The sequence below is a fragment of the Castor canadensis genome, chromosome 14, assembly GCF_047511655.1.
Source record: "Castor canadensis chromosome 14, mCasCan1.hap1v2, whole genome shotgun sequence".
Classification (NCBI taxonomy): domain Eukaryota; kingdom Metazoa; phylum Chordata; class Mammalia; order Rodentia; family Castoridae; genus Castor; species Castor canadensis.
In genome coordinates this window covers 22,010,211-22,036,811 of record NC_133399.1, presented here as the reverse complement: position 1 = coordinate 22,036,811, position 26,601 = coordinate 22,010,211, and the positions used below count along the sequence as shown (strand labels likewise).

Genomic DNA, 26,601 nt, shown 5'->3' with positions numbered 1-26,601 from the left:
GCTCTACCACTTAAGCCACGGCTTCAGCCCATTTTGCTTTAGTTATTTTTCAGGTAGGGTCTCCTGTTCTTGCCTGGAGCTGGTCTTGGACTACGATCCTCTCGCCTCCTTCCTGCTCTTTTTCTTTTGGGTGGGTGGAGAGGAGGAGAGGGAGGGACAGAGACGCGAAGGGAGAGGAATCATCCTTGTGCCTCAGGGTCAATGGCTCCGAGGAAGGATGTGACTTAGACTTTGCACCCAGGTCTGACAATTCTAGAAGGGCAAAGGGCCACATCTGGACTATCTGGTGGGTTGGATTTTTTCTTTTTTTTTTTGGTGGTACTGGGGTTTGAACTCAGGGCCTCATGCTTGCTAGGCAGGCGCTCTACCACTTGAGCCACTCCACCAGCCTGGATTTTTTATTTTTTTGAGACAGGATTGGATCTTACTATGTAGCCAGGATGGCTTTGCCCTCACCATCCTCCTGTCTCAGCCTCCCAAGTGCAAGAAGTATAAACATGTACCACCATGCCTGGCTAGGTGGACTGAGTTTTCCATTCCTAAATATTCGTTTCCTGTCCCTTAGGGAGATTACACTTCCTTGCCCCAGTGACATCACACAGGGATGTGTGACTTGCTGTGCTAATGAAAATGTGATCAGAATTGATGTGTGCCACCTAGGGACAAGCCTCAAAAGCTAGACCTCTGTTCATCATGCTGTCACTATACCATAAAACATCTCAGACTAAGGTTTTTACATTGGCCTGGAACCAGGAATAAAGATCTCATGGAGAAGAGGTGACCCTCCCCTTAAATTTCAAAAGAGTACTAAGTGAGTAAGTTTAAGTGAGTGAAGAAAGTGAAACCAGTCATTTTGTGACAATGTGGGGCTGTTTGTTACTGCAGCACAACATGGTCTGAACTGACTGCTACACACACCAGATGGCTGATGTTTTCTTCTCTGGACACCACAGAGAGGGTGTTCTGCAAACTGTACTCTGCTGTTCTGTTCCCAGATTGCCCCAGAAGTCAGTTCCTGGTTGTGCGTGTGTGTGAACGTGGGGTGCATGGTACCTCGTTTTTCTCCAGGCTATACTCCTCCATCATCTTGTCCCCCTGTTCCTGGAAGGTGATGATAATCAAAGCCACAAAGATGTTGACGAAGAAAAAGGGGAAGACCACGAAGTAGACGACATAGAAGATGGACATTTCCATGCGGTAGCCAGGGCTTGGGCCCTGGTTCTCAAAGGTGGCATCCACCGAGTGCTTCAGGACCCTGCGAGAGGAGGGCGGGCAGAGGGACAGAACAAGGGAAACAGGAAGAAGAAATACAAAACAAGTGAAAACAGTCAGCTCTACTGCTAAGTACTGGGGTTTGTTAAGTCCAGCGACCTCTCAGGGAGGTGGTGACTGGCTCCATTCTGCACACAAGGAAACTGAAGTTCAGTCACTGAAACTTGTTCCATTCAAGAACTGGCCATGCTGGGATTTGAAACCAAGTTTATGGTGATGGATGGGAGTGAACAGGGACTCATGGGAGGCAGACACTTCTTAGTGTGGGTTTTTTTTTCTTTGGTGGTGGTACTGGGGTTTGAACTCATGACTCATGAACTCAGGGACTCATGCTTGCTTGGCACGCACTCTACCACTTGAGCCACTAAACCTACATCTTAGTGTAGGGTTTTTTTCTTAAAGCAGAGGTGGTAATGGGTGCTAGGAGGTGCAATAGGGATACACCTGGGAGTGTGGATGTGCACAGCAGCTCTGCACATCCTGAGATTACAGGCATTCACCACCATGGCTGTATTTGCTGTTTTTTAATTTTATTATCATTATTTTTTGGTGGTACCCAGGGCTTCATCCATGCTGGGCAAGCTCTGTGCCACTGAGCTCCACCCCAACCCTGAAGCTGCTGTCCTGTCCTGGCGACAATCTCTTGGGCACTTAGCAAGGTTCTGGGGGAGCCGGGAGCCAACCCTCCATTCTCCTGCTTCTCCAGCCCTGACCCCGCCCTGGGGACTCCTCATCATACACTTACTGTGGCCAGCCTTCTCCCGTGGACACTGTGAAGAGGGTGAGAAGCGCCCACAGCACATTGTCATAATGGAACTCGTACTTCTTCCACTCCCGATCCCGGGCCTTGACCTCGTTCTTCTCATACAGGAGGTACTTGCCCCTGTCACAAAGGGTGTGGGCTGTGAGTTGATGGGGCAGTGGCTCAGGCACTGGTCTTTGGCCATGAGACACAGGAGGAGAGAGAAGAGGGATGTGAAACTTATGTGGCCTCCCTCAACTCAGGAAGCAGGCCATCATGGATCCCCTGCCTCCTGTGGGAGTCTCATGCACATTAAGCTGGGCTCAAACCACCTGGAGGACACGGCCATTGGGAGCGGCGACTCAGAGCACAGCACCCTCTTCCAACCTGAAACCTTCCCATGCTAGGGTGAAAGCCTCAGGCCTGTGGGTGGGGGACAGATAAGGGACAGGGAAAGACACCCAAGGGACATTTCATCTCTGGACTCATCAGGCCGTAAGAAGTGGCCAATGCTCTTTTTGTGGTATGAAACAAGGCTTAGCTGATCCAACCCAAGTGTTGGGGTCACTCTTTTTCGTTTTCTGGAGGCAGTGGGGTTTGAACTCAGGGTCTTGCACTTGCTAGGCAGGTGCTCTGACACTAGAGCCACTCAAGCTCTTTTTACTTGGTTATTCTAGAGATAAGCTCTTGCTTTCTGCTCAGGCCAGCCTGCAGCCTGATCCTATTTCATGCTTCTCACAGTCACTGGGCAGATAGGTGTGTGCCCTCGCTCAGCTTCTGTTGAGATGAGGTCTTGTAAACTACATGCTCAGGCTGGTCTAGAACCTCTATCCTTCCAATCTCAGCCTCCCAAGTAGCTGGGATTCCAGGAATGATGTACTGGTGCCTGGCCTTTGCTTTGTTGAATCAGTGTCTCACTATGTAGCCCAGGCTGGCCTCAGCCTCTCAAGTGCTGGGATTACAGTACGTACCACCATACCCGGCTTATATTCCAAACGTCATAACATATCTGCCCATAAAGGTTTCAAAAGGGGGACCGTGGACATGAATTAACGTCCCCTGTGTGACAAAGGCTCCAGGTGAAATGTTAGCCATCAGCTTACAACCAGCCCCGTGGTGATGGGGACAGGGGTTTATGTGACTCAAATTCCAAAGCTGTTTTCTTCCTGTTCCGGATGGATCTGAGCCAGTTACAGTGGAGTCATTCCCAAGGCTGGGCGGCACGGTGTGGGGCTCACCGGCAGTCCTTCTCGAACTCCTTGGACTCGTCGGTGCAGTGGAAGAACTTGCCCTTGAATAGCTGCACGGCCACCACGGCGAAGATGAACATGAACAGCATGTAGACGATGAGGATGTTGAAGACGTTCTTGAGCGAGTTCACCACGCAGTCAAACACCGCCTGCGGGGGCACAACGTGAGGCCTGGCACAGCCCCGCAGCCGGGACTCCAAGGGACAGCCGCCCCCAATGCCCGCGTCCATGAGACCCTCGTCCATGGGGGTGGCCACATCTACAGGGCAATTTGCGTCTGTGGGATGCATCCTGCGGGCCCCATGTCCACGGGCTCAACCAACCACAGATGGGAAAAACTGCACCTGCTGTGTGTGGCGCCTACACTGTGTCAGGTATTTTAAGTCACCTTAAAATGGTTCTGGGAGGGCGTGTGCAGGGTCTCCGCAATACTGTCATATTTTATACAAGGACCCTGAGTGGCTGCGATTTTGGTATCAGATGGGGTCCTGGAACTAATGATCATGCTGTCATTGTAGTTCCTATGTGATAGATGAGGTCATGAGGTATGTCATTCAAGCAGGGCCACCTGGCTCAACCTGAGAAATTAGGGCTGGAATTGGAATCATTTTTTTTTTTTTGAGGCAGGGTCTCATTGTATAGCCTGGGCTGTCCTCGGTTGAACTCATAACACTTTTGTCTCAGCCTCCCTTGTGCTGGGATTACAGGTGTGTGCCTAGCTAACCTTGGGTTTTGGTGCATCTAACACCCGTAGATCTCAACTCCTGAGAGCCGGAGTCCCTTCTCTGAGCCTCTTCAGGAGGAAAGGAAAGACCCCCACTGGAGATGCTACTGCTGGGTAATTGTGTGTGCCGCCCCCGCCCCAACAGCTGGACTTGTGGTCTCTCCCTTTTGCTTGCTGAGCAGCTGGGGTGAGGGAGGGCTCCCTGGATTTGTGATGACTGTGCATGGGGTAAGACATACAAAGGCTACAATGTCACCAGCACCTTCTTCAACATTTGTTCTTGAGTGGTGCACAACCTGTTCAACTGTACAGGGCAAGCCTGACACATGGAATCCTTTCATCCTCCCCAGAGGTGTGTGTGGGGTCCTGGCTTGGAATGTCCCCACGCCACTGACTGCAGCTCTGCCCTTACGGCACTGGGGATCCTGGATTGCCCTGGGTGTTTTCAGAATGATTTCCAAAATGGTGACAGGAAAGTAACTCAATGCTGCAGGAACTGCATGTATTTCAGAGTTAGGCTTCCACGTGGGCGCATGTACAGTACTGGGATTTGAACCCAGGGCCTCGTGCTTGCTATGCAGGCACTCTACTGCTTGAGTCACTGGAGCTCCCAGCCCCTGGTCAATTCTCATTTAACATTTCCAACACCTGGAGAGTCGCTTTCTCCCAAAGGGAACATCACAGATGATCTTAGAAGACACTGGAGCCCAATGCTAGCCACCCTGTCCCGCGGCCTTGGACCTTTGGAGTGAAGCAGGGCCCTGCTTAGCGGTGGCCCTGCTGCATCGCCTGTCACTTTCTAGCGGAGGAAGAGCAGATGTCCAGCTCAAAGCCCTCTCTGGCTACACTGTAGTAATAGCATCTTGTATTTAAGCTGACCTCTGTTCTCAGTTGAGATCTGGTCATTCCACTGAGGAAACTGGAATAGCATTTCTTCTTAAAATAAGTTCACTTAAGTAAAAACCCAAATGACCTGATGTAAAGAAACATTAAGAAAATACAGGTGGCCTTCAGGTGAAGCAAAAAATTGAAGAGGGCTCAAATGCTAGAGCCTGCCTCCCTCCCTCCTTCTCTCTGAAGAGCAGCTTTTGGGGAAAGTTGGCCCAGTCTCTTTCAGAGCAGGAGATGCCACAGCCCAGAATCCGTAGATAACAAGTTACGGCTTCCCTGGGACCAGAACCCTTGGTCCCTGCCTTCCATGTTAAGGCTAAGCCCTGCTGTATCCACACCAGGCCTTCATGTGAATTTCCTGACACCATCCTTACTGTGACACATTTCATCTAACGGAAAATCACCACCGTAGACACATTTTACTGCCACCTGCTGCAAACTTGTAACCGGAACTCTCTCTATATACAAAGGCAACTGCTTCAATTATATTTTGGTTTTGTTTTTGAGATGGGATCTCGTAGCCTACATCATCTGGAACTCACTATATGTGTAGTCCAGGCTGGCATGGACCTCCCAATCCTCCTGCCTCTGCCTCCTCGGCGCTGGGATTACAGGCATGTGCCGCCACCCCTAGCCAACGTGCCCAGCCTGCTACCCTTCCCCAACACCCCATCTCACCTTGAGCTTTGGCAACCGCTTGATGGTTTTTAGGGGTCGCAGCACACGGAGGACGCGGAGAGACTTAATGGTGTTGATGTCCTTCCCTTTGCTATTGCCACTGTGGAGGGCGTCAGGGTGGGGAGAAGGGAAGACAGGGGTGGAGGTGAGGCTGGGAGGTGTGGGGGCCCGCGGCTCCAAGTGACCCTGCTTTCTGGGTCTAGGGGTTTGGGACAAGCCTGGTGACAACTGGTCCAGTTTGGGCTCAGGAGCCAGCAGCAGACAGCACTTTTAAATTTCTTGTCTCAGGGTTTCTCAACGGCCCTCTGCCATGAGCTTGCCCAAGTGGACGCACAGGATAGCCCTGACACCCAGCTCAAGGGAGCTGCCCTGTCCCTAGTTCTCACAATGGTTTCAGCAAGCCTGTGGTCTGGGAGCACGGCTATCTCCAGAGCTCTTTGAAGACAGCCCCGTTCCCGTGGGCCTGAGAACCAAGGTGAGTGGGGTTCTGCCCTCTGTCTTCCCCAAGCCCCCAGGACAGGAAATGCCCAAGTTGGTGCTGTTCAATGCTGGGCTTGAACTCAGAAGCCCGCATTGCTCACCCCTGGCTTGGGCCTCACTTCCAAGAGTGTCTAAGTACAGAGAGGTTCATCTGGGATCTGGGGGTCCTGAGCTTAGCAGATCAGACCTCAGGATTCCAGGATACCCTTGGCCAACCATCACCCAGGCTCTGGAAGAGGACGGCAACTGGAGGCATCGAGATGAACACCCCCTGCCCCAGCTACCCAAGCCAGAAACCAGTGCCTGTCCTCTGTCCCTGTCCCATCCCCAGCAGGTCAGTGTCTTAGATAACAGATCACCCATTTCCCAACTTGTTTCCACTGCCTGTCTCACTATGGAGTCCAGACTGGCCTCAAATTCAGATCCTCCTGTTTCAGCCTCCCAAGTGCTGGGATTACAGGCATGTTCCATGCCTGGCTGGAAAAATGAGAGCTGCCAACCTCTTTGCACAGAGTGGGCCCCTCCCGGGGTGGTGACCCCTTTCCCCTTTCCCAACCCAGTTCCCACTGCCTACATAGTCAATGCATCTCCTTTGTGGGGGACTGGTGACCTTCATTGCTCTGATAACTGCCCGCCCCAGTTCTTGGGCTCAGTTGAACCTGGATCTTGGGGAAGAGGCACGATGCCCTATGTGTTTTCTGTAAGAAATGAGTGGAGTCACCGTGGCAGGTGTTGGTCACAAGACCTTGGGACCCCTTTGTTCCCTGGGGGAGGGAGTTCTGACAGGACAGAAGCAAGAACACAAGGCCACAGAAAAGAGGCCCAGAACCAACACAGCTGTGAAGTACACAGAGAGTGAGAGACAGAATGTAGAATGCAGAATGAGAGAGAGAGAGAGAGATTTTACCGTGTGCTGCTCCTGGTCACGTGGCGTCGGAGGTAGAGACATATCGTAAGCGGCCTCAGAGAGAGAACACAGAACACGCACGGACACACGTGCACCCCCACACCCCGGGTCTCACAGGGCACTTGGACAGCCTGGGGCTGGCAGCCTCATGGTTCTGGCCCATTGTTTATCTTTCCACCTGACAAACCTCCCCATCCATCCGTCCTCCCCACCAGCCAGGGCCCCAGCGTCTAACAACCCCAGTTTTAGACGCTGAAGCCCTAAAAGCAGGAGAGCCCGAGAGCTGGCATCTACTAAAGGCGATCTGCCACTCAATGACACTGACAAGACTGCAGGAATTGCTGCTCGTCAGAACTTCTGGTTCTGGGAGGCTCGAGCTGTGGAGGGAAGGACCTGGGTTTGAACTCTGCTTCTGCCTGCTGGGATCCTCATCTGTGAAATGGCTGGTGGTGTTTGGATGCTCCATAACTGGCACCATTGTCTTGGCTTTTTTTCATTTTTCCAGTATTGGGGTTTGAACTCAGGGCCCTGTACTTGCTAAGCAGACTCTCTACTACTTGAGCCACTCTTCCAGTCTCTTTTTATTTTTTTTTAACATTTTTTTTATTCTTTTATTCACATGTGCATACATTGTTTGGGTCATTTCTCCCCCTCCCCCCCACCCTCAAAAGGGATCTTTTTTTTTTTTTCTTTCTGCAGTACCGGGGTTTGAACTCAGGGTCTCATGATTGCTAGGCAGGCATTCTACCACTTAGCCACTCCACCAGCCCTCTTCCAGTCCTTCTTGCTTTAGTTATTTCTCAGGTAGGGTCTTGTATTTACACTCAGGACCGGCCTTGGGCTATAATCCTCCTGACTGCGTGTCCCAGCAGCAGGGATGGTAGGTACATGCCACTGCTCGCAGCTCATTCACTGAGATGGGCTCTCACAAGCTTCTGTCCAGATTAACCTTGAACCTTCTTCCTCCTGATCTGTGTCTCCTGAGAAGCTGGGATTGTAGCCTTTTTTTTTTTTCTTTAAATGGGGTCTCCCCATGTGGCCCAAACTGTCCTTGAACTGGACTCAAGCCAGCCTTCTGCCTCAGCCTCCTGAGTAGTTGGGACTACAGATGGGCACCACTGTACCTGATGGATTCTTTTAAAAACAAAAACCTAGAGTACTTTCAATGCCTATAAATCTTCCCATTCCTTCACACCCTAGCCTCGTCTCCTGAAGGCACAATCAGTGGTTCTGACTGTTCATCTCTGGACTTCTGCAATGCTGCTTTAGGGATGACTGATGGAGTTTCTGATGACCTTGATTTTTGCCTCATCTGCTGGTGTCAAGTGTAGTGTGTGAGTCTCGTGAATGGTCCTGCATTTGCCTGCATGGACACGGCACCATTTTCCACATGAGGAAGCTGACACCCAAAAAGGCCCAGTGACTCTCCTAAGGACACACAGCTAGAAAGTGGCAGGCTGAGATTCAAACCCAGGTGCATAATCTTGTATTCTATTCTAATCTTTTCCTTTCACCACACAACAAAAACAACACCCTTGAGGGGCTGGGGGTAACAAAGTGGCCAATTCAGGGCTCCCCATCTGGCTTCCTGGAAATGTGGTTTCCAAGGATGCAGGAGTGGCTGGATCAAGGCACTCTGCCAGCTGTGCCAGGCTGTGGTCCTGCCTTGGGGAGAAACAGCAGCGCCAGATGAACTCTTGGCAGTAAGGGGAGGATCAGGATCCGCCAGCTGTTGGGAGATGCCAGCTGGCTGCCCTGATGCATGGGCACAGAGCGTGATACCCAGGATGACGGCTGGTGGAATGGCGCGTTAACAATGACTGCACGGGTATGGAACACAGTGAATGGAGGACACATGCGTGTGCACACACGCACAGGTATCTGGGTGGGGTGAGGAGGGGTGGACGGTTGGGAGAGCTTCAACACATCCCCTGGGGGACCAGAGAGACACTGTTCTCCTAGTAGAGACATGGGATCCTTTCTCACCCTCAAAGGCTGTGACAGCTAGATTCCTTCTGACAAGAAAGGAACAACCTTCCCCTTGCCCCCGCTGTCCCCTTCCTTGAGACTCCTGGGCCCTCCAGGGCCACAAAGAACCCAGCTGGCTGGGCCAACAATGTCATTCTGCTCCCTGTGCTCCTTCAGGCTGGTGGCTGGCAGCTGTCTCCTCTCTGACCTCTGGTGAGCCACAACCCTGGGGCCTGAGGTTTGAAATCAGAGTCTCGTACCTTGTGCTTGCTAGGGAGGCTTTCTACCACTTGAGCCACTCTGCCAACCCTTTTTGCCTTAGTTATTTTTCAGACAGGATCTCACACTTCTGCCCAGCCTCACAATCTTCCCATCTGCCTCCTGCATAGCTGGGATTACAGATATACACCACAGTGTCTAGCTTGTAAACTGAAATGGGGTCTTGTTAACTTTTTGCCTGGCCTAGCCTTGAACTGCAGTCCTCCTGATCTCTGCCTCCTAAGTATCTTGGATTACAGGTGGAGGGGATCTTTCCCTAAAACTGTAATTTTAATCTATGACTTGTTGGGGCTCTCTACCTTGTCTGTGAGCAGAAAAGAGCAGGATGAGGTCCTCAGAGCACCCCAGTGTGATGCTCTACACCTCAGGCATAAAAGATTAGAAATCTGGGCCAGGGGAGGGTTCCAAAACTATTTTTTTTGGTGGGACTAGAGTTTGAACTCAGGGCTTCACACTTGTAAAGCAGGTGCTCTAGCATGTGAACCATATCTCCAGTCCATTCTCCTCTGGTTGTTTTGGAGATAAGGTCTTGCAGTGAACTAGCTGCCTGGGCTGGCCTCAAACTGCAATCCTCCCAATCTCAACCTCCCAAGTAAGCAGGATTACAGGTATGAGCCCCCAGTACCTGGCCAGATTCTGAAACTTTTTTTGGGGGAAAGTTTTAGCTTAATGGCTCCTCCTATGTTTTTATTTATTTATTTCTGGAAGTTTGGCTTTTGGCTGTGGAGGAATGGCTTGATCAAGCTGGGATGGGCTGCAGTCCTGCCCTTAGGGAAAAGTCTCAGGGTATTGTGGACATTGAGTGAGGTGGGGAGGGCATGGCGGGGATGGGGTCTCACAGGCTCCTCTGTCAGAGGAGCTGACAAGAGCTATAAGATCTGAAAATCTCATGTGAGAGCTTCCAGCCTGTTGCAGGATGCTCCCAGCAAAATCTCCCACCTCCCAAGTCTTGATACATAAGGACTGAAATGACCCTGTGAGGCTCCCGGGGTGGCCTGACATCCCTGTACCCACCTTTCCTTGCCTGGTAACTAAAAATAAGAGAACATTCAAACTGGAATGCACAAAGCTGCACAGGCAGCTTCATGGCCACAGCAAGTTTACGAGAAGAGTTTAGGAGCTCAAGTTCAGGGCTGGGCATGCAGCTCAGGGGTGGGCACTTGGCCAGGATGGGGGAGGCCCTGGGTTCCATTCCTGCCACTGCAAAACGGCTCATGGTGACTTCGGATAAGCCACGAACAGCCTGTTTTAAGTGCGGGCCCATATGGCAAAGGGTCTGTGGTTGATGGACTGGCTTCTGGGTCTTTTGAAGTGATGGCTCTCACACAGGTGTGGGAGAAAAGCAAATGGAGAATGGATCTGAGCTGTGCAGTGCTGCAGCTCAGAGGACCCATGGAGGGCCAAACCCACCACTAAGGGCATAACTGACAAATGGAACATTGTGTATCTCCTGAGCCCTGGGAGTGGCAAGGTCTGCCGGGAAGAACCTGCTCCAGAAGGCCCAGGAAAGGCAGGTAGGTCCCACCTAAGCCTTTGTCCTGGGCTTGGCCTGGGTTTGAACACCAACCCTGACCAGATGCTGGGGACGCATCCCATCCCGATGCCAGACCGATGAATGACACACGCCCAGGGTGAGGCCAATGGTGAGACCCAAAGACACAGGACTGCTGGAGTGGGGCGTGGGGAAGAGGGAAAGGGGGAGGTGGACACAGAGAGACAACAGGGAGCTATAAATTTTTGAGTGAGAGGAAAGAAGGAGAGAGAGAGTGAGATAGAAAGAGAGAGACAGAGAGAGAGAGGGAGAAAAGGGAGAAAGGAGAGAAACTAGTGAGAGAGGAGACAGTGTGAGAGACAGAGAAAGGGATGGAGAAAGGCTTAGGTTATCTCCATAGAATGATCATTTCAGCCTCATGTTCACTATCTACTGAGGTTTGGTGTTTCTTATTGATTTGCAACTGTTTTTTACATATTAAGAACATAGACTATTTGTCTTATGTGTATATATGTAAATGGACTCTGTGGTCCAAGCTGGCCTGGAGCTCCTGATCCTCCTTCTCAGCCTCCCAGTGCTGGATCATGCTTGCTCTCCTTATCTACAGCAACCTTTCTCCCCTAATTTGCTGTGCGTTTAAAGAACTTATTTGTTACCTAACATCCTGATGATAACGTAGCAAACCTCCTGGTTATGGTTATTACTGAGATTTTTGTAATTTCCTCTTCTGGTTCTCTCATAGTCAACTTATTCAAGTCCTTGCCTAACTTATTCAAGTCCCTGGGTTCTGTCATCTGCAGCACAAGGAGTAAAAAGGAAAGAGGGAGAGAGAGGGAAGAGAAAGGAGGCAGAAGGACAGAGAAGAGAGGGTGGGAGGTGCAGAGACAGAGGCTTGGCCTCCCCACTCTGAGCCCCAAGGCGCCAGAGGCTCTTGTGCTTCTACACAGCTCGACCTCACTGTACTCCCAGACAACAGAGCAATGGCGGCCTACTTTCCCTTCAATTAGAAATGGCCACTGACTTGGCCCTCCTCACAAACCAAGCCCTGGTTGTTGGTTCAGGGACATGAATCAGGGCCCCTCGATATCTGACCAGAAGGCAGCAGGGACGAAGCCCCTCCGCCCCCACCCTGATGCCTAACTATGGGGTAAGATGGGTCAGGAGCCCTGTAAGACCTCCTGCCCAGGAATGACCCACTATGATGGGCACAGCCAGGTCCCCGGGACTAGATTTTAGATGAGGAGCTTAGCAGACCTTTTCAACCAGCCCCAAATGTCTACAACAGGAGGAAGCTACTAGGGCCCCAAAGGCTAATGGCTGCTCAGCCCTTGGGTGCCATCTTGGAATGGTCCCCCAGGAATGCCTTACTCCTTGTAAATCCCAGGGTGCCATCTTGGAATGGCTGCTCAGTCTTTGGACATCATCCTGAAATGGTTATCTAAAACTTGGATGCCACTGGGCACTATCTTGAACTAGCTGTCCAGAACCTGGGTGCCACTTTGGGATGGCCATTCAGAACTTGGGTGCCATCTTCAAATGGCTACTTATCTCTTAAACACCATCTTGGAATGGTTGTCTAGAACTTGGCCACCCTATTGGAATGGCTACTCAGAACTCAGGTTCCATTTTGATTAAACCTAATGGAAGGGCCACATGAAACTTGAGTGTCAGAACTCAGGTGCCATTTTGGAATGGCTGCTTAGCTCTCGGGCACCATCTTGAAATAGCTGTCTAGAACCTGGGTGCCATTTTGGAATGGTCATTCGGAACTTGGGTGCCGTTTTGGAATGGCTGCCCAGAACTTAGGCATCATCCTGGCATGGGTACTAAGACCTAGGATGTCACATTAGAATGGATGCCTAGAACTCCATGACCATTCTGGAATGGCTACTCAGCTCTTGGACACCATCCCAAAATGGCTACCTATAACTTGGGGGCCATTTTGGAATGGCTCCTAAGCCCCACAGTGCCATCTCGAAATGGCTGCTCAGCCACTGGGCACTGCCTTGAAAAGTGCCACATACAACTGGGGTGACCTTGTAGAGGCAGAGTCTCCTAGGATAGTCAGGAGAAGAGGAAGATCCACAAGAAAGTCACCAGGCCCACACTACAGGGCCTCCACACACAGGGGGTGAGGATTCTGACGCACATTCACTTTCTGACTGTCTTTTTAGGGGTGCCCAAAGAGACAGCGGCCGGGGAGGGGAACGGAGCTCTGGAGGGAAGGGGATGAGATGTGTGTGAATCTAGTCTACAGAAGCAGCCCAGCAAGAGGCTGGCGAGCACCGCGGCCCTTTGCTGTGTGAGGAGGCAGAGGTGGGGATGGCTCCCTCCTTCCTCCAGTTGATGTCATGCACAAAGCCAGCTGCAGCTCTTCCTGGCGGCATGCCAGTGCCCCACCACTCCGGACCCTGCACTTCCCATCTCTGCACCCTGGGAATCCATCCCCTGACCCAGTGGGTGGCCCTGGACCAGGGAAAGGGGTACTCGAGGGAAGACTTACGTGAAGGCAAAGGCCACCAAAGCCCCACTGACCACTATGAAGTCAAGAATGTTCCAGAGGTCACGGAAGTAGGCGCCCTGATGCAGGACGAGCCCCAGGTCGATCATCTGTGGGGGGAGAAGACAGTGCTCAGGCACCTCCACCCACTTGTTCAGGGTAGGCAGGACACCCACCTGCCTACCGTAGGGAAAGGAGAGGCAGGAGTGGAGGAGAGGCAGGAGCCATGTGTCCCCACCTGCAGGGCGGGACCTGGGGAAGAACAGGAGACCCTGCGTGGGAGACGGCCCCTCCTGACTAAAGTAGGGAAACTCTGATTTGCAGGCTCTTAAGCCCAATCCTCCCAGGACTCCCCCGTCTGAACCCCCATGCTGGCGACCTATGCTCAGACCTCTGCCTCCTGACCTTCCAAGATACCTGTCCACTTCTCACCCTGTCCTTGCCACAGTGCAGGTCAGCATGCATCACAGCCAACTGGGACCAGGGCCATCAATGCCCACAACTACCAGAGGGCTCCTGGGAAGGCCAGAGCCAGATCCTTCCCCTGCTCAGAACCCTCTATGGCTCTCCCTTCCCTTGGGGTAAAAGTCAAATCCTTCTTTGGTCCTCAAGTTTTATGTCTGTGTAGTCACCTCCTGCTGCCATCCTTCCCTTGGCTCTCCCCTCCTCATGCGCCCAGGGTCCCTCCATCCCTGCACTCACCTTGATCACCATCTCAAATGTAAACACGCCTGTGAAAACGTAGTCAAAATATCGCAGCACCTTCAAGGGACAAAAAAGGGGCACTGGCTCACTGGCTTGCTCCAGCAGAACCCCCTGCAAACCTAGCAATAGCCCCCTGGGGTGTGGCCCCGTGGGAAAGTTCCCAAGCAGCAGCACTTCAACCCAGTGGCACGGTTGGGCAGGGTATGCACTGCACTAGAGGCCTTTGCCTCTACTAGATTTGTAGGTTGTGAATGAAGCCGTCCAGTAGGTGGCACCAAATCCTAACAAATTGCTACAGGAAAGCGGTGGGGGGGGCAGTAATCCTGCTGCTTGCTGGTCTCCCCTGGGTGGGTGGAGGGTGGAGTCCCCATTTCCCCACCCCACTATCTCACCCCTGGCCAGGATCCAGTTGTTTCTGGAGCCTGGATGAGCATTTTTTTGTCCTTGTCCCTCTCCACCTCTGGGGTGACCCCAGGGGGGAAGATATGGGTGGGTTAGTACTGTTCAGCTCAAGCCCAGAGGGGTGAAGTCCATCTTGAAGGACAGATAATTACCGAGTATGGCCACCAAGAGGTGCCCGCAAGCACCTGAGCCAGGCACCTCCCTCCTCCTCCTGGCCCACAGGCCAGATTTCCACCACAGGGCCTTTGCATGGGCCGGTCCTAGAACCTGGAATGCTCTCTATAGATCCTGTCTGGTTCCCCATCACTCCTCCTCTGTGAGTTGGCTCAAGTATCACTTTCCCAGTGAGGCCTTTTTGGCCACCACTTTTAAAATTCCACCTTGGGCATGTGTATGTGACTTGTGGTAGAGCACTTGCTAGCATGTACAAGGCCCTCACTTCCATCCCAAGAACTGCAAAAAAAAAATTGATAATAAGTTTTCTCAGCCCCACAAGGATAGGCATGTCCCTGCTGTAGCATCTCTAGCTCATCATTCAGGAGCAGGCTATATACAATAGGTACTCAAGAAATGTTTGTTGTGCTGGGCATGGTAGCACAAGGCTGAAATCCCAGCACTGGGAAGTGGAGGCAGGGGGGTCATGAGTTGGAGGCCAGCTTGGGCTATAGGGAGAGCCCTGTCTCAAAATCAAACCAAACCAACGCCCCCCGCCCCCCCAAAAAAAATCCTGGTTTGCTAAATGACTGTGTCTCTGCCAGGGACCCCGCAGATGTACAAGGAAGGTATGTGGACAGCACACGCTGGCCCTGCCAGGCTCCTAACCCACTTAGCCAGGGTGCCCAGTGCAAGATGCACCTTTGCTCTGGTCTGGGAGCGAGTGCCAGGGAAGGGAGGGAGGAGGAGACTACACCAGTCCACCTCTGCCAGGTGCTCAGGGAGATCTCTGCCCAGTTGCCTACAGGCAGTGCCTCAATTTCCCCATCTTAGTGATGTGAGGACATGGTGTGTGCTCATTCCCAGGACTCAGGAGAGGCTATGGGCCCAGCCCAGAGAACAGCGGGCGCTCAATAAATGCAGACAGTTGAAAGAAACAGTGGGAGCTGTGGGAAAGAGAGTTTTTACTTGGCTGTGTGACCATGGACAGTACACTTGTAGCCCCTTAGCCCCCCCACTCCCCGAGCCTCAGTTTCCCCATAGGTTCAATGGGGGACTCTGGAGGGGAGCTGTGAGGGCTAATAAGATGTCACAGTAAGAGCCTGAGGCAAATTTTGCTGCCCAAAAAACTAAAAGTGGAGCTGGTTATGGTGCCTCACACTTGTAATCCCAGCACTCAGGAGACTGAGGTGGAGGACTGCGAGTTGAAGTAAGCTAAAAGCACAGACTGCATGCCTGAGTGGAACCACTGTCTTCCATGTGGAATAGCATGAGGCCAGCTTTCCCGGGCCACCTGTGAGAAGCTGGGCAGAGCTCCACATCCCATCCACAGTGTGCACGACCTCCACACCTGCTGGCCTCCCTCCCCATCAGGGAGTCTGGTGGTCTTCTGCCTCCACCACTCTGGGCCACCGTTCCCCAGCACACTATGCAGGGTGTTCCCCGCCCTGCCCCCCACGATGTGCTTTCTGGTGTGGGCACTCACGTTGTTCCGGGGTGCATTGGGCTGCACAGGGTCCTCGGCTGCCAGGGCGATGCTGCTCATGGCAATCACCAGGAGGATGCACATCTCGAAGTAGCGCAGGTTCAAGATGTAATGACACAGGCGGCGAAGGCTGCGGGGACAGAGGTGAGACCACCGGTTCTCCTCCAGGGTCTCGTGCCACTAGCACTGTGCAACCCTCCAGCTTCCAGGGCTGCACATCCGCAGATCGTCCTGCTCCTTCAGTTGGGGTCTCCCTGGAGCCCCAAAAAGGCAGGCAGGGGTCCGAGCACAGCTAGGAGAGACACTCTCCAAGGCCTGTGTATCTGAGTGCCTGCCTTGTACACACAACTCTCTTGGAACATCACAAGTTCCAAGCTGGGTTGAAGAAATTTTTTCTTTGCTTCCATCGGAGACAACAAGGTTTTTTGGAACTGAAATTTGAACTCAGGCCTTCACATCTGCAAAGCAGGAACTCTACCATTTAAGCCACACCACCAGCCATTTTGCTCTGGTTATTGTGGAGGTGGGATTTCCAGAACTATTTGCTGGCCTCGAGCTGCGATCCTCCAAATCTCAGTGTCCCAAGTAGCTAGGATTATAGGTGTGAGCCACTGGTACCCAGCAGAGATGAAAAGATTTTTCACACATAAAATATTCTAGGGTCAAACAACACTGGCTACCTATGGGTTGAATAGATTTATTTATTATTATTTTTATTTTTGGTGGAACTGGGGTTTGAACTCAGGGCTTCGCACTTGCTAGGCAGGTGCTCTACCACTTGAACTACATCCCATTCCTTTTTGCTCTTAGTTTATTTTTTTGATAAGGGTCTGGTGATTCTGCTTGGGGCTAGCCTCAGACGATGATCTTCCTACCTGCATCTCTCAAATAACTGGGATTGTAGGCATGCACCATCACACCTGGCTCAGTGTTTCTTTAGTAAGGGAGAAAAGTCAACTAGATAAAAAATTAAATGTGCAGGGTGAGTGTCTGAGAGGCAGGTGATAGAAATCAGCTTCTTCCCAGCTTGTTTGATGTCAAGAAGCATTTTGGGAAATCACGGTTTTGAAAAATACCCTTTTGAAAAATGCAATCCTGAAACCACCTGTAAGCCAAGATGACATCTATGTGACACATTTCTCCCCCAAATGACCTATCCCCCTGAAGGAGGCTCAAGACAGAAGGCTGTGGAATACTGCAGCCATTTGTCCAGAACCCACACCCTTGTGGTGTAGCTGTTAGGAGATCTCGGGCTGGGGCTGCCATGGATGGTAGTGCAGGTTGTGCAGTACACAGGAAGCTTTTTCAAAGGGCTGCCCTTTCTATTCCAGTATAGATCTGATACTTATGACAATGAGTGGACCACACTCACGGGTTGGTGGTGGACAGGATGAACATGGAGCTGTAGGGGGGCATGGGCTTGGGGCCGTCCTCCCCAGAGTCATCCTCCTCCTTCTTCTCTTCCTCTTTTTCTGGTGGTGGGTCCGGGTTGGCATTTTTGTTCACTGTTGGGACAAAAATGGGCATGGGGCTTCCTCCATCCTTTCCCACAAGTCTTGGGTCTCCTGTCCACATCCAGAGCCAGTGATAAGCAGGTGATGCATACAGAAGCATCAACTGCACACCAGGCAATACAGCGTCACTTGATCCTCACATGACCCTGTGAGGCTGTGCCTTTAGAATCCTCAGTTGATGGCTGAGGAAACTGAGGCACAGAGAAGTTAAGTGATTTGCTCAAGGTTACACAGCTGGCAAGAGAGAGATGATATGTGAACCTGGGCAGCCTGGATCCCAGAATCCGTGCTTCCAACCACCAGCCTTGACTTGGCTGGAATTGTTTTTTAATTTTTATTTGGTGGCACTGGGGTTTGAACTCAGGACTTTGAGCTCACAAAGCAGGTGCTCTACTGCTTGAGCCACACCTCCAAGCCATTTTGTTCAGGTTATTTTGGAGATGGTGGTCTCAAGAACTATTTGCCTGACTGGCCTCCAACTGTGATCCGCCTGATCTCAGCCTCCCAAGTAGCTGGGATTACAGGTGTGAGCCACTGATGCCAGCTCGGTTGGATCCTTAAATCAAGCTGCCTTTAAAAAGAATGGAATTAACATGTTGAAATGTCAACATTTTGGATATAAATAAACAAGCACACCGTTATTACTGATGTTATTTTCAAGACAGGGTTTCGCTATGTAACACAGGCTGGCCTTGAACTCGCCTGCAGAGCCAGGCCACGCCCACAGGTGTGTAGCACCATGCCCCACTTCTTTCCTAGTTTCTGATGTAGCCACCAGCAAGTTCACTATCATGCATGTGGCACATGCTGTGTGTCTTCTGGACAGCACTGGCCCTAGTGAACCCTCTTGAGTTTCCTTCTGCCACCCCCCACCCCAATTTCCCGCTGCAGACTGCATTCTCCACCAGGACAGTGGCTTCTGGCCTCCCAAGAGGAACACAGGATGCATTAAGCATTACCGACCCTGCCAAGTGTGCCCATGTGACTCTGGGTGCCTATCTCATTGAACCCCCCACAGCTCTGTATGAATTTTCCAGGGGAAGAAACTGAGGCCAGAAAGATGGGATTGCCAGGCAAAGCCTCCAGGGGCATAGGGAGGCCGGCAGCCTGACCCCGGGTCCCACGAGGATGGGGCCTCACCTTGGACCACGGTGTGGTTGAGGGGGGGTGGGCAGGCCGGTGGGATATCGACAGTGGTGTGGTCGGGCTTCCTGGCAGTCTTGGCTGAGTTGGTCTGGCTGCTGCTAGGGTTGGTGACGATGAGGCTGTTCTCAGGGATCTTGGGGGGGCCAGGGTTGGACGGGTTCCCTGGATTGTTGGGCATCCGGCGACTGGCAGCGTTCTGAAGGTTGGTGGCCATGGTGGGTGGGACTGGGCCAGGGTCCATGCTGTTCCCTATCTTGGCTGGGCTGTGGGACACACAGCCAGTGTGGCCGAGGCTGTCGTGGGGGCTGGGTGACTCCCCAGTGGCCAGCTTGTTGTTCTTCATGTTGTCAATGTCCTCGGCCAGTGGCGGGTCTTGGCGGCCCAAGTCCTGCTGGATCGGCCGGGTGGTTGACAGGTTGGGGCCAGACACTGGGACCCCAGAGCCCTGGATGTCTCTGAGGAGAACAGCAGACAAGAAAGCATTATGCAGTGACATCAGCAGGCAGAGGCTGCCCAAGATCCCATCATTCAAGGTGGACATCAGGAAGTCAAGTCCATGGCTGGGGTGAGCTCTGTAGTACAGTGCTTGCCTAGCTTGTGCAAGGGCCCTGGGGTCCATCACCAGCAATGCAAAAAAAAAAAAAAAACACCAAAAACCCAGGGGTTCCATTTCATCCTGGCTCAGAAATTAAGACCTTTATTGGCCAATTCACAGGTCCCCATAAATCCTTGTCACCTATTTCCTACCCACACCTATGGCATTGTAACATCCCACCCTCCCTGGAATTTCCTCTGGGGAAAATCTCAGAGGAAAAAAGAACTTTCCACCAGAGCCTTCACTGCCCCTGAGCCAAGGCTTTGTGTCACTCTGTGGTCAGCTCCCAGGCAGGATAGGTGTCCTATGGTTATCTGACATAAAGCAAATGACACTCTTTTGAAATGTGTTTTGCAGTGCTGGGGATGAAAGCCAGGGCCTCATGCATGCTAAGCCACACCCTCTGCCCTGGACACTGAAACATAATAAAAAATAATAAAAGCCACATCTTCAGACTGGAGGAGTGACTCAAGTGGTAGAGCGCCTGTTTTGCAAGTTCCAAGTCCTGAGTTCAAACCCTAACCCACCAAAAAAAAAAAATCTTCCAGAAACCACAGCTGAAGTTCAATAACACAAAGCCCTGGATGCTGTGCTCTGCTTGACCTGTAGTAACCCCATAAGCCTCAGCCCAAAGAGACGCAATGACTGTGGGTCATCCGTACCCATTATCCAAAATAGTGGGGAAAGACCGTCAGCACTCAGCATGTGCAGACAGCCTTCTTGTCAGGATTCCAGAGTCACAGTGTACCAACTACCCACACAGTGGCTACAGTGTGGCAGGTGTTCTAACTCATGTAGAAAAGGTAAAAGTCCAGGGAGCATGAGTATAAGTTCTGTGCAAACAGGTCATCATTACACAGAAACGACTTTAGCATCTGGACATTTTGGTATCTAGGAGGGTCCTGGCACCGATTCCCTCAAGAAAACCAGGGACAACTGTACAGTATTGCTTAATTTTTTAAATTCTTTTTTTGGGCATTACTGGGACTTGAACTCAGGACCTTGACCTTGCTTAGGCCCATGCTCTATCAGTTAAACCAATCCGCCAGCCCCCTTTTTTGTTTTCGCTTTAGTTATTTTTCAGATAGGGTCTTGTGCTTTTCCTCTGGGCTGGTCTCAGACCTTGATCCTGACTCCAGAGAAACTGCGATATAGCTGGGATTACAGATGTGCACCACCACACTCAGCTTGTTGGTTGAGATGGATTTTGCTAACTTTTTGCCAAGGATGCCTCAAACTGCCTCTTAATCTCCACCTCCCAAGTAGCTGGGATTATAGGCGCAAGCCACCTTGCCTGGCCCATTCATTGTGTTTTTCATTGGTCAAAGAGAGACAAGGTAATATATTTCCAGGCCAAAGTAGGTAAGTGGGATGTTGCTATGAGTATCTTGTGGAAGGGGACACTGAGGCTTGGTCCAAGGCTTCTCTGTGCCACAAAGGGAACTCTCAGTTCTCAGTAATGTGAATGGGTCATGGATGGACATTTTGGAAGACAGACAACCCAGGTGGGAGCCTTAGCAATGCTACTTAGCTGTGTGGGCATGCATAGTTTGCTTGACCTCTCTGAGCCTAACTTTATCCCCCACCCCCCCATCTCTGTGCTGAGATGGAACCCAGGGTCTTGCACATACGAAGCAAGCATTCTGCCACTGAGCCAGGATTTTCCCTCCAAGGTTGGCTGAATCCAAGGATTTGGAACCCTTGAGAGCCGGCAGTGTGCACGTTTGATAGATATCCTTACCAAAAAAGCAGACCCAGTTCAGTTAGAATTTCCAAAAGAACCTAACCCTCTGCCTGCCATCTGAAGAACTGCGGTAAGTTAATTTCCGGCGGCAGAGATGATGAGAAAGCTCAGGTGGCGTTTGCTTGGGGACGTCCCATCCACAGCCCTGAGGGCCTGTGGAATTTGGGTCTTTTTTTTTTTTGCTTTCTTCTCTTGGCTCTGTTGGTTGGAGAGTTTTAATGAGCCCAGCTTGCAGAGCCCTAAGCTCGATTCCTGGGAGATTTCATTTCCAAAGTCTCCAAGGAGGTCTCAAGAGACAGAAAACTTAAAAGCTGGGCCTCTTCCCCCCTTCCCTCCTGGGATGTCACACTGTCTGCTAGGAACAGTGGCTGGTGGTTGTGTGATGCCTGTCCCTTGCCGCTTCCTTCTGCCAGGGGCTGGGGACACTCCCCCATGGCATGCTCAATGTGAGACAGTAGATGGCTCCCCATTATTTGGGGGGCGGTGATAACAGTAGCCACTAGTTACTGCCCACTTCCTGTGCTCCCCACAACCCCAGGACTTCACGTATTTATTTACTGAATTTCCACCTTGGCTTCTGAGGTGGGGATTATGATTTAGTCTCATTTTACAGAGATGGAAACTAAGGCCCACAAAGGCAAAGCAAGTGCCCCCATGTTATTCAGCTTGAAAAGGGCCATCTGGAAGCTGGTCCCAGAAACTTTAAGCTACAAGCATTAGTTGGGTAAGAAAATGGGACCATGAAGGATTTTGGGTAACTGGAAAGGGGGTGCTGTGAGAATGAGGGAGTTACAGGGTCATATGCCAGCTGCCATCACTGCAAGGTGCAAATCTTTCCTGGCGCCAATGGAGAAGTGGGTTGCCATGGTGATGGATGCAGGCAGAACCAGGATGCTAGTGGCTGAGACACTGATCCTGGGATGGGCGGATGCGCTGGGGTCATGGATTTTTACTGGGAATTAGGGGAGCTTCAGCGTTGCTTTGGTCACGGGTTGGGGGCAGGAAAGGGGCTCAGCTACATGGAGAGCGACCTGGGAGCAGTAACTATGGAATGAGAGTAAGTAGGAAGTGCTCCAGTCCACGCTTGCTGGGGGAGCCAATGAGAACTTCAGGGCAGGGAACAGGGAGACAAAGGCAGAAATGGCGGGGGGAGGGGGACACAGTGAGTTCAAGGCCAACCTGGGTTACATAATGAGATTCTGCCTAAAAAACCTCAAAACAACACCCTCCCCAATTCTCCCAAATAAAAGTGCCTTTAATCTTCATAAATATTATCAATGAACATATGAACTTTTTTTTTTCCCGAGACAGGGTCTTGCTGTGTGGCCCAGGCCTGGAACTTAGGATCCTTCTACCTCAGCCTTCCAAGTGCTGGAATTACAGGCGTGCCTGCCAGGCTTTAATTTTTAAAAAGAAGTCTAGCAACGAGAGAGTCTTTTTTGTTTCGCTTTGTTTTTTGTTGGGACTGGGTTTGAACTCGACTTCACCCTTGCAAAGCAGGTGCTCTACCGCTTGAGCCGCACCTCAGTGCATTTTGCTCTGGTGATTTTGGAGATGGGGTCTCGTGAACTATCTGCCTGTGTCTTGAACCTCCATTCTCCTGATCTCAGCCTTGCAAGTAGCTAGGATGATAGGCTACTTGGTGCCACTGGTGCCCAGCAATGTATATATATATATATATATAAATACAGTTGTCCCTTTGAATCTGTGGGTTCCATGTACATGGATTCCACCAACTGTGAACTGAAAATAGTTTTTAAAAATTGTAAAGACTTTCCCGTGTTATTATTTCTTGAACTGTACAGTATGACAACTATCTCCACAGTGGTCACACTGCATTGTCAGATGTCAACTAGAGATGACTGAAAGTGTGTGGGAGGATGTGCGCAAGACCTGTGCAAATCCTACGCCATTCGGTGTAAGGACTGAGCACCCAAAGGCTTTGTATCTGCAGGGATCTTGGAGCCAATTCCCTGAGGACGTGGAAGGCGGACTGAGCACTTGTTCTAAGCCAGGAACTCCTCCAAGCATTCTATGTGTGCTGATTGCTTCACACCTGGCATCTCTCCCCATGGTCGGTATTGTTACCCCCTTTGCGGATAAGGAAATGGAGGCCCAGAGAGGCAAAGTGACATTCTGCAGGTCACACACCCAGGCAGAGACAGGGCAGGGTGTCACCTGTGTCTCCAAAGTCCTCGTCCTTCCCTACTGGACTGTTGTAGCATTGTAACCTCTGATGCTCAGAGTCTTTGGAAGATTCTCAGGGACGCTGTTAGGGACGTCCACTGCCAGATTGCACCTCCTTCAGTAAAATAACAGATATGATAACAGGGGCGGTACTTACAGTAACATTACAAGTGATAATCATAGCAAGAGTAATTAGTATTCACTGTTCCTTATTACACAGGGAGTCCACTGCTAACCACTCTGAGCCACCTCAAATCGCTTTGGTGGTCTCCCATTCTCCAGAGGAACCTAAGGTCCTGCTAACTTCTCTCTGGTTCCTCCAATGTCTTTGTCTGCCACCCTGTCCTCACTCTCTATGCCACCTCTGTTCCACCTCAGGACCTTTGCACATGCTGCTCCTGAGTGGAGACACTACTCTTTATTGCTCTTCTTGTAATGGTGATCTGAGACCCCAGACTTGGAGGGGTTGTTTTTGGTCATATTCCCCAAAGTGCCTCTGCTACGGTTTGAATGTGTCCCCCACCCCCAAATTTATGTGTTACAAACTTAGTCCTCAAATTCATGTGTTAATGGTGCTTGGAGGTGGGGCTTTTAAAAGTAGGTTAGGATTCAATGAGCTGATAAGATGGGGCCTTCATGATGGCATGGGTAGCTTTAAAAAAAGAGACCTGAGCTGGCACACCTGCTCCGTCCCGCCATGGGACACCCTCCACCATGTTAGGGTGCAGCACAGACTCCTCCACGCCCCCCCCCACCATGCCAGCAGCATGCTTTGGGAGCTACCAACTTCCAGACCCTGAGCTACAAACCTCTGTTCTTTATAAATCATTCGATCTGGGGCACTTTGTTACAGCAAGAGAGCACAGACTAAGCCTCACGTTGCCCCTCATCTGCAGGGTACTGGCTAGGCACTTATTAAACTAACTGAATGAATGGGGCCGAATACACCTACAGAAGGCTCTAGAGGAAGAATGATCCAGAACAATGGCTTATGACATGCTAATTGAGTGACACCGTGGGAGAATTTAAAGAATGGGAGGTAAGTATACTAAATACCCTATCACGTACAAAGAACTCTCTTTTCTCCTTCCTTCCTCTCTTCCTCCTCCCTCTCCTGCCCTCCCCCTTCCACCCCTCTCCTTCTGAATGTCTCTATTCTGAAGATAACTGCCTTCATGTGAACAAAGCTGTCCATACCACCCGAGCCAGCCAGCATTCATACCTGTCACACCCAGTGTAATTTTGCACGTGGATGCCTGAGTCAGAATTCCTTTACTCTGGCCTCCGCAGCCTCATTACTCAAAGTGTGGTCCCAGGACCAGCAGTATCGTCTGTGTCCTTGCCTGAGACCCAATGCAGCATCTCAGGCGGGTGAGGCCTGAGCCCTCTTGACTTAGACGCTGTATTTTAATGAGATCCCTGGGGACCCACCCAGTCCCCACATACACATTCAGTTGTGAGAATGGCTGACCTAGTTTGTACGTCCAGGACAGAACCACTTAAACCAATCACTGACAAAAATCAGGTCGGAGCCTGGTGGCTGACTCCTGTAATTCCAGCTATTCAGGAGGCAGAGACTGGAAGGATGGAGGTTGAAGGCCAACGCACAAAAAGCTGGTGAGACCCAGGCGGGGTGAGGAGGAGCTCAGTGGTGGAGCACGTGCCTGGCAAGTGTGAGGCCCTGAGTTCAAACCCCAGTGCCGCCAGTTTAAAAAACAAACCTGTCACCTCAGCTAGACTGCAGGATGGGGTCCTACTGGGCAAGAATGGGAGACCCTACTTGGAAAATAACAAGAGCCAAATGTCTGTTCTCAGCACCGTGAATGAAATGAAATAAAATAAAACACAAGCAGATAAATAAAATAAAATGATAAAACACACAGAATGAAATGAAATAAAGCTAACAAAAGAAATAACATAAAATGAATAAAGTAAAAATAAAATAAAATGACAAAATAAAACGAATAAGTGACATAATAAAGTAAAATAAAATAAAATCGATAAAACACGTGAAATTAAATAAAGTAGATATAAAAAGTAAATAAAATAAAAACAAAGTAAAATGAATGAAGTAAAGTAAAATAAAATTAAAATAAACACCAAGACGGATAACATAAATGAAATGAAATAAAGTAAAATTATGTAAAGAATAAAATGTAAATGAAAAAGTGAAATAAAGTAAATAAAATAAAATACAGTGAAATATTAGTAAACAAGTGAAACGAAATTAAGCAGACGCACTAAAATAAACAGAGTAAAACAAGAAAATAAATGAAATACAGTAAAACAGGAAACAAGCAGTACAGGGAGCGGCGTGGCCGGCGCCGTCGAGCCGCACGCAGGGCAGCCGCGCTGTGGGCGCCCCGCGCACGCGCACTCACTTCCTCCTGCGGTGCCTGCGCTCCTTGTCGTCCCGCCGCGCATCCGCGTCGCAGGGGGCCGGGGCTCCGTGCCGGTGTCGCCTCCTCCGCTCGCCCGCCTCGGGGGGGCCGTCGCCGTCGCGGTGGCGTAGCCTGCGCTCCGCTCGGTCCCGGTCCCGCTCCCTGTCGTCGCCCGCATCGTCGCCCGGCCTGCGGCGCGCGCGGTGCCTGCGCGGCTCCCCGTCGGCCCCCGCGCGCGGCGAGCCCCCGCGGCCGTCCCTGGGGGCGCCGGGCCGGTGCGCGTGTACGTGCGCGTGTGCGTGCGCGGCGGGTCTGCGCGGCGCGTCCTCGGTCGTCGTCGTTGCCGGCGGCGGCGGCGGCGGCGCGCACTCAGCCTCCCAGAATCCCGGGGGCTCGGCCTCGCGCCCGTACGGACCCTCGCGGCTGGGCTCGGCGTCGGCGTCGGCGTCGGCGTCGGGGCCCCACGGTCGGCGGTCCGCCAGCCCCGACGGCGGCTCGCGCGCGCGCTTGCGCAGCAGCTCCTCGGCGGCGGGCGGCGCCCGCGGCGGCTCGGCCGCGCGGCTCTTGTTGGTGTTGTTGTTGCGGTTCTCCTGCGGGTCCACCACCAGCGGCCGGTCCAGGTGCGTCTTCACGTCGGGCCGCAGGTGGCGCGCGTACGTCGCCTTCCACCGCTCCTCGGGCGCCAGCTCCGGGTACAGCGCCTCGCGGCTCGCCAGCAGGTTCTGCTTGCGCATCTCGCTCGTGCGCTGCTCCCACACCGACTTGGCCGGCTTCTGGTTCCGCTGCTGCTCCTTCCTGCGCGGGCGGGCGAGCGGACAGACAGACAGACAGAAGGCCGGGGCTGCAGCCAGCGCACAGCTCCCGGCCCACCTGACCAAGTGTCCCAGCCCAGTAAGTAACTGTCAAGCTCAGTGTAGACGGACATGTCAGCCTCACTGGTGTCTTGGCCTACCTGGCTGACCCACCTGGCCAGGGAGATCAGCTCATGGTGACTCACCTGGCCAGCTGTCCCAACCCACTGAGGACTCAGCCTGGATGGACAGCTCGTGTCTTGGCCCAGCTGGGGGTCTTGACCCACTTGCCTGACTCACCTGGCCAGGTGAAC

The 26,601-nt window shown here is 51.8% G+C and overlaps 1 protein-coding gene and 1 non-coding gene across 3 annotated transcripts in view; both read right to left on the bottom strand.

Annotated features, from left to right (window-relative positions):
- Window positions 1-26,601, bottom strand: part of Cacna1a (calcium voltage-gated channel subunit alpha1 A) — a 189,767-nt gene that overhangs the window by 39,882 nt on the left and 123,284 nt on the right. For both annotated transcript variants that reach the window (XM_074053975.1, XM_074053974.1), the window contains exons 19-28: window positions 25,497-26,291; window positions 18,584-19,044; window positions 17,302-17,434; window positions 15,930-16,059; window positions 13,886-13,945; window positions 13,187-13,293; window positions 5,558-5,657; window positions 3,253-3,413; window positions 2,018-2,155; window positions 1,054-1,255 (exon numbers count right to left, since the gene is read on the bottom strand). In XM_074053975.1, coding sequence (XP_073910076.1) covers window positions 1,054-1,255; window positions 2,018-2,155; window positions 3,253-3,413; window positions 5,558-5,657; window positions 13,187-13,293; window positions 13,886-13,945; window positions 15,930-16,059; window positions 17,302-17,434; window positions 18,584-19,044; window positions 25,497-26,291 — 2,287 coding nt within the window. The remainder of the gene's footprint in view (window positions 1-1,053; window positions 1,256-2,017; window positions 2,156-3,252; window positions 3,414-5,557; window positions 5,658-13,186; window positions 13,294-13,885; window positions 13,946-15,929; window positions 16,060-17,301; window positions 17,435-18,583; window positions 19,045-25,496; window positions 26,292-26,601) is intronic.
- Window positions 314-386, bottom strand: Trnaa-agc (transfer RNA alanine (anticodon AGC)). The gene has a single exon. It is a non-coding gene; the product is annotated as a tRNA-Ala (tRNA).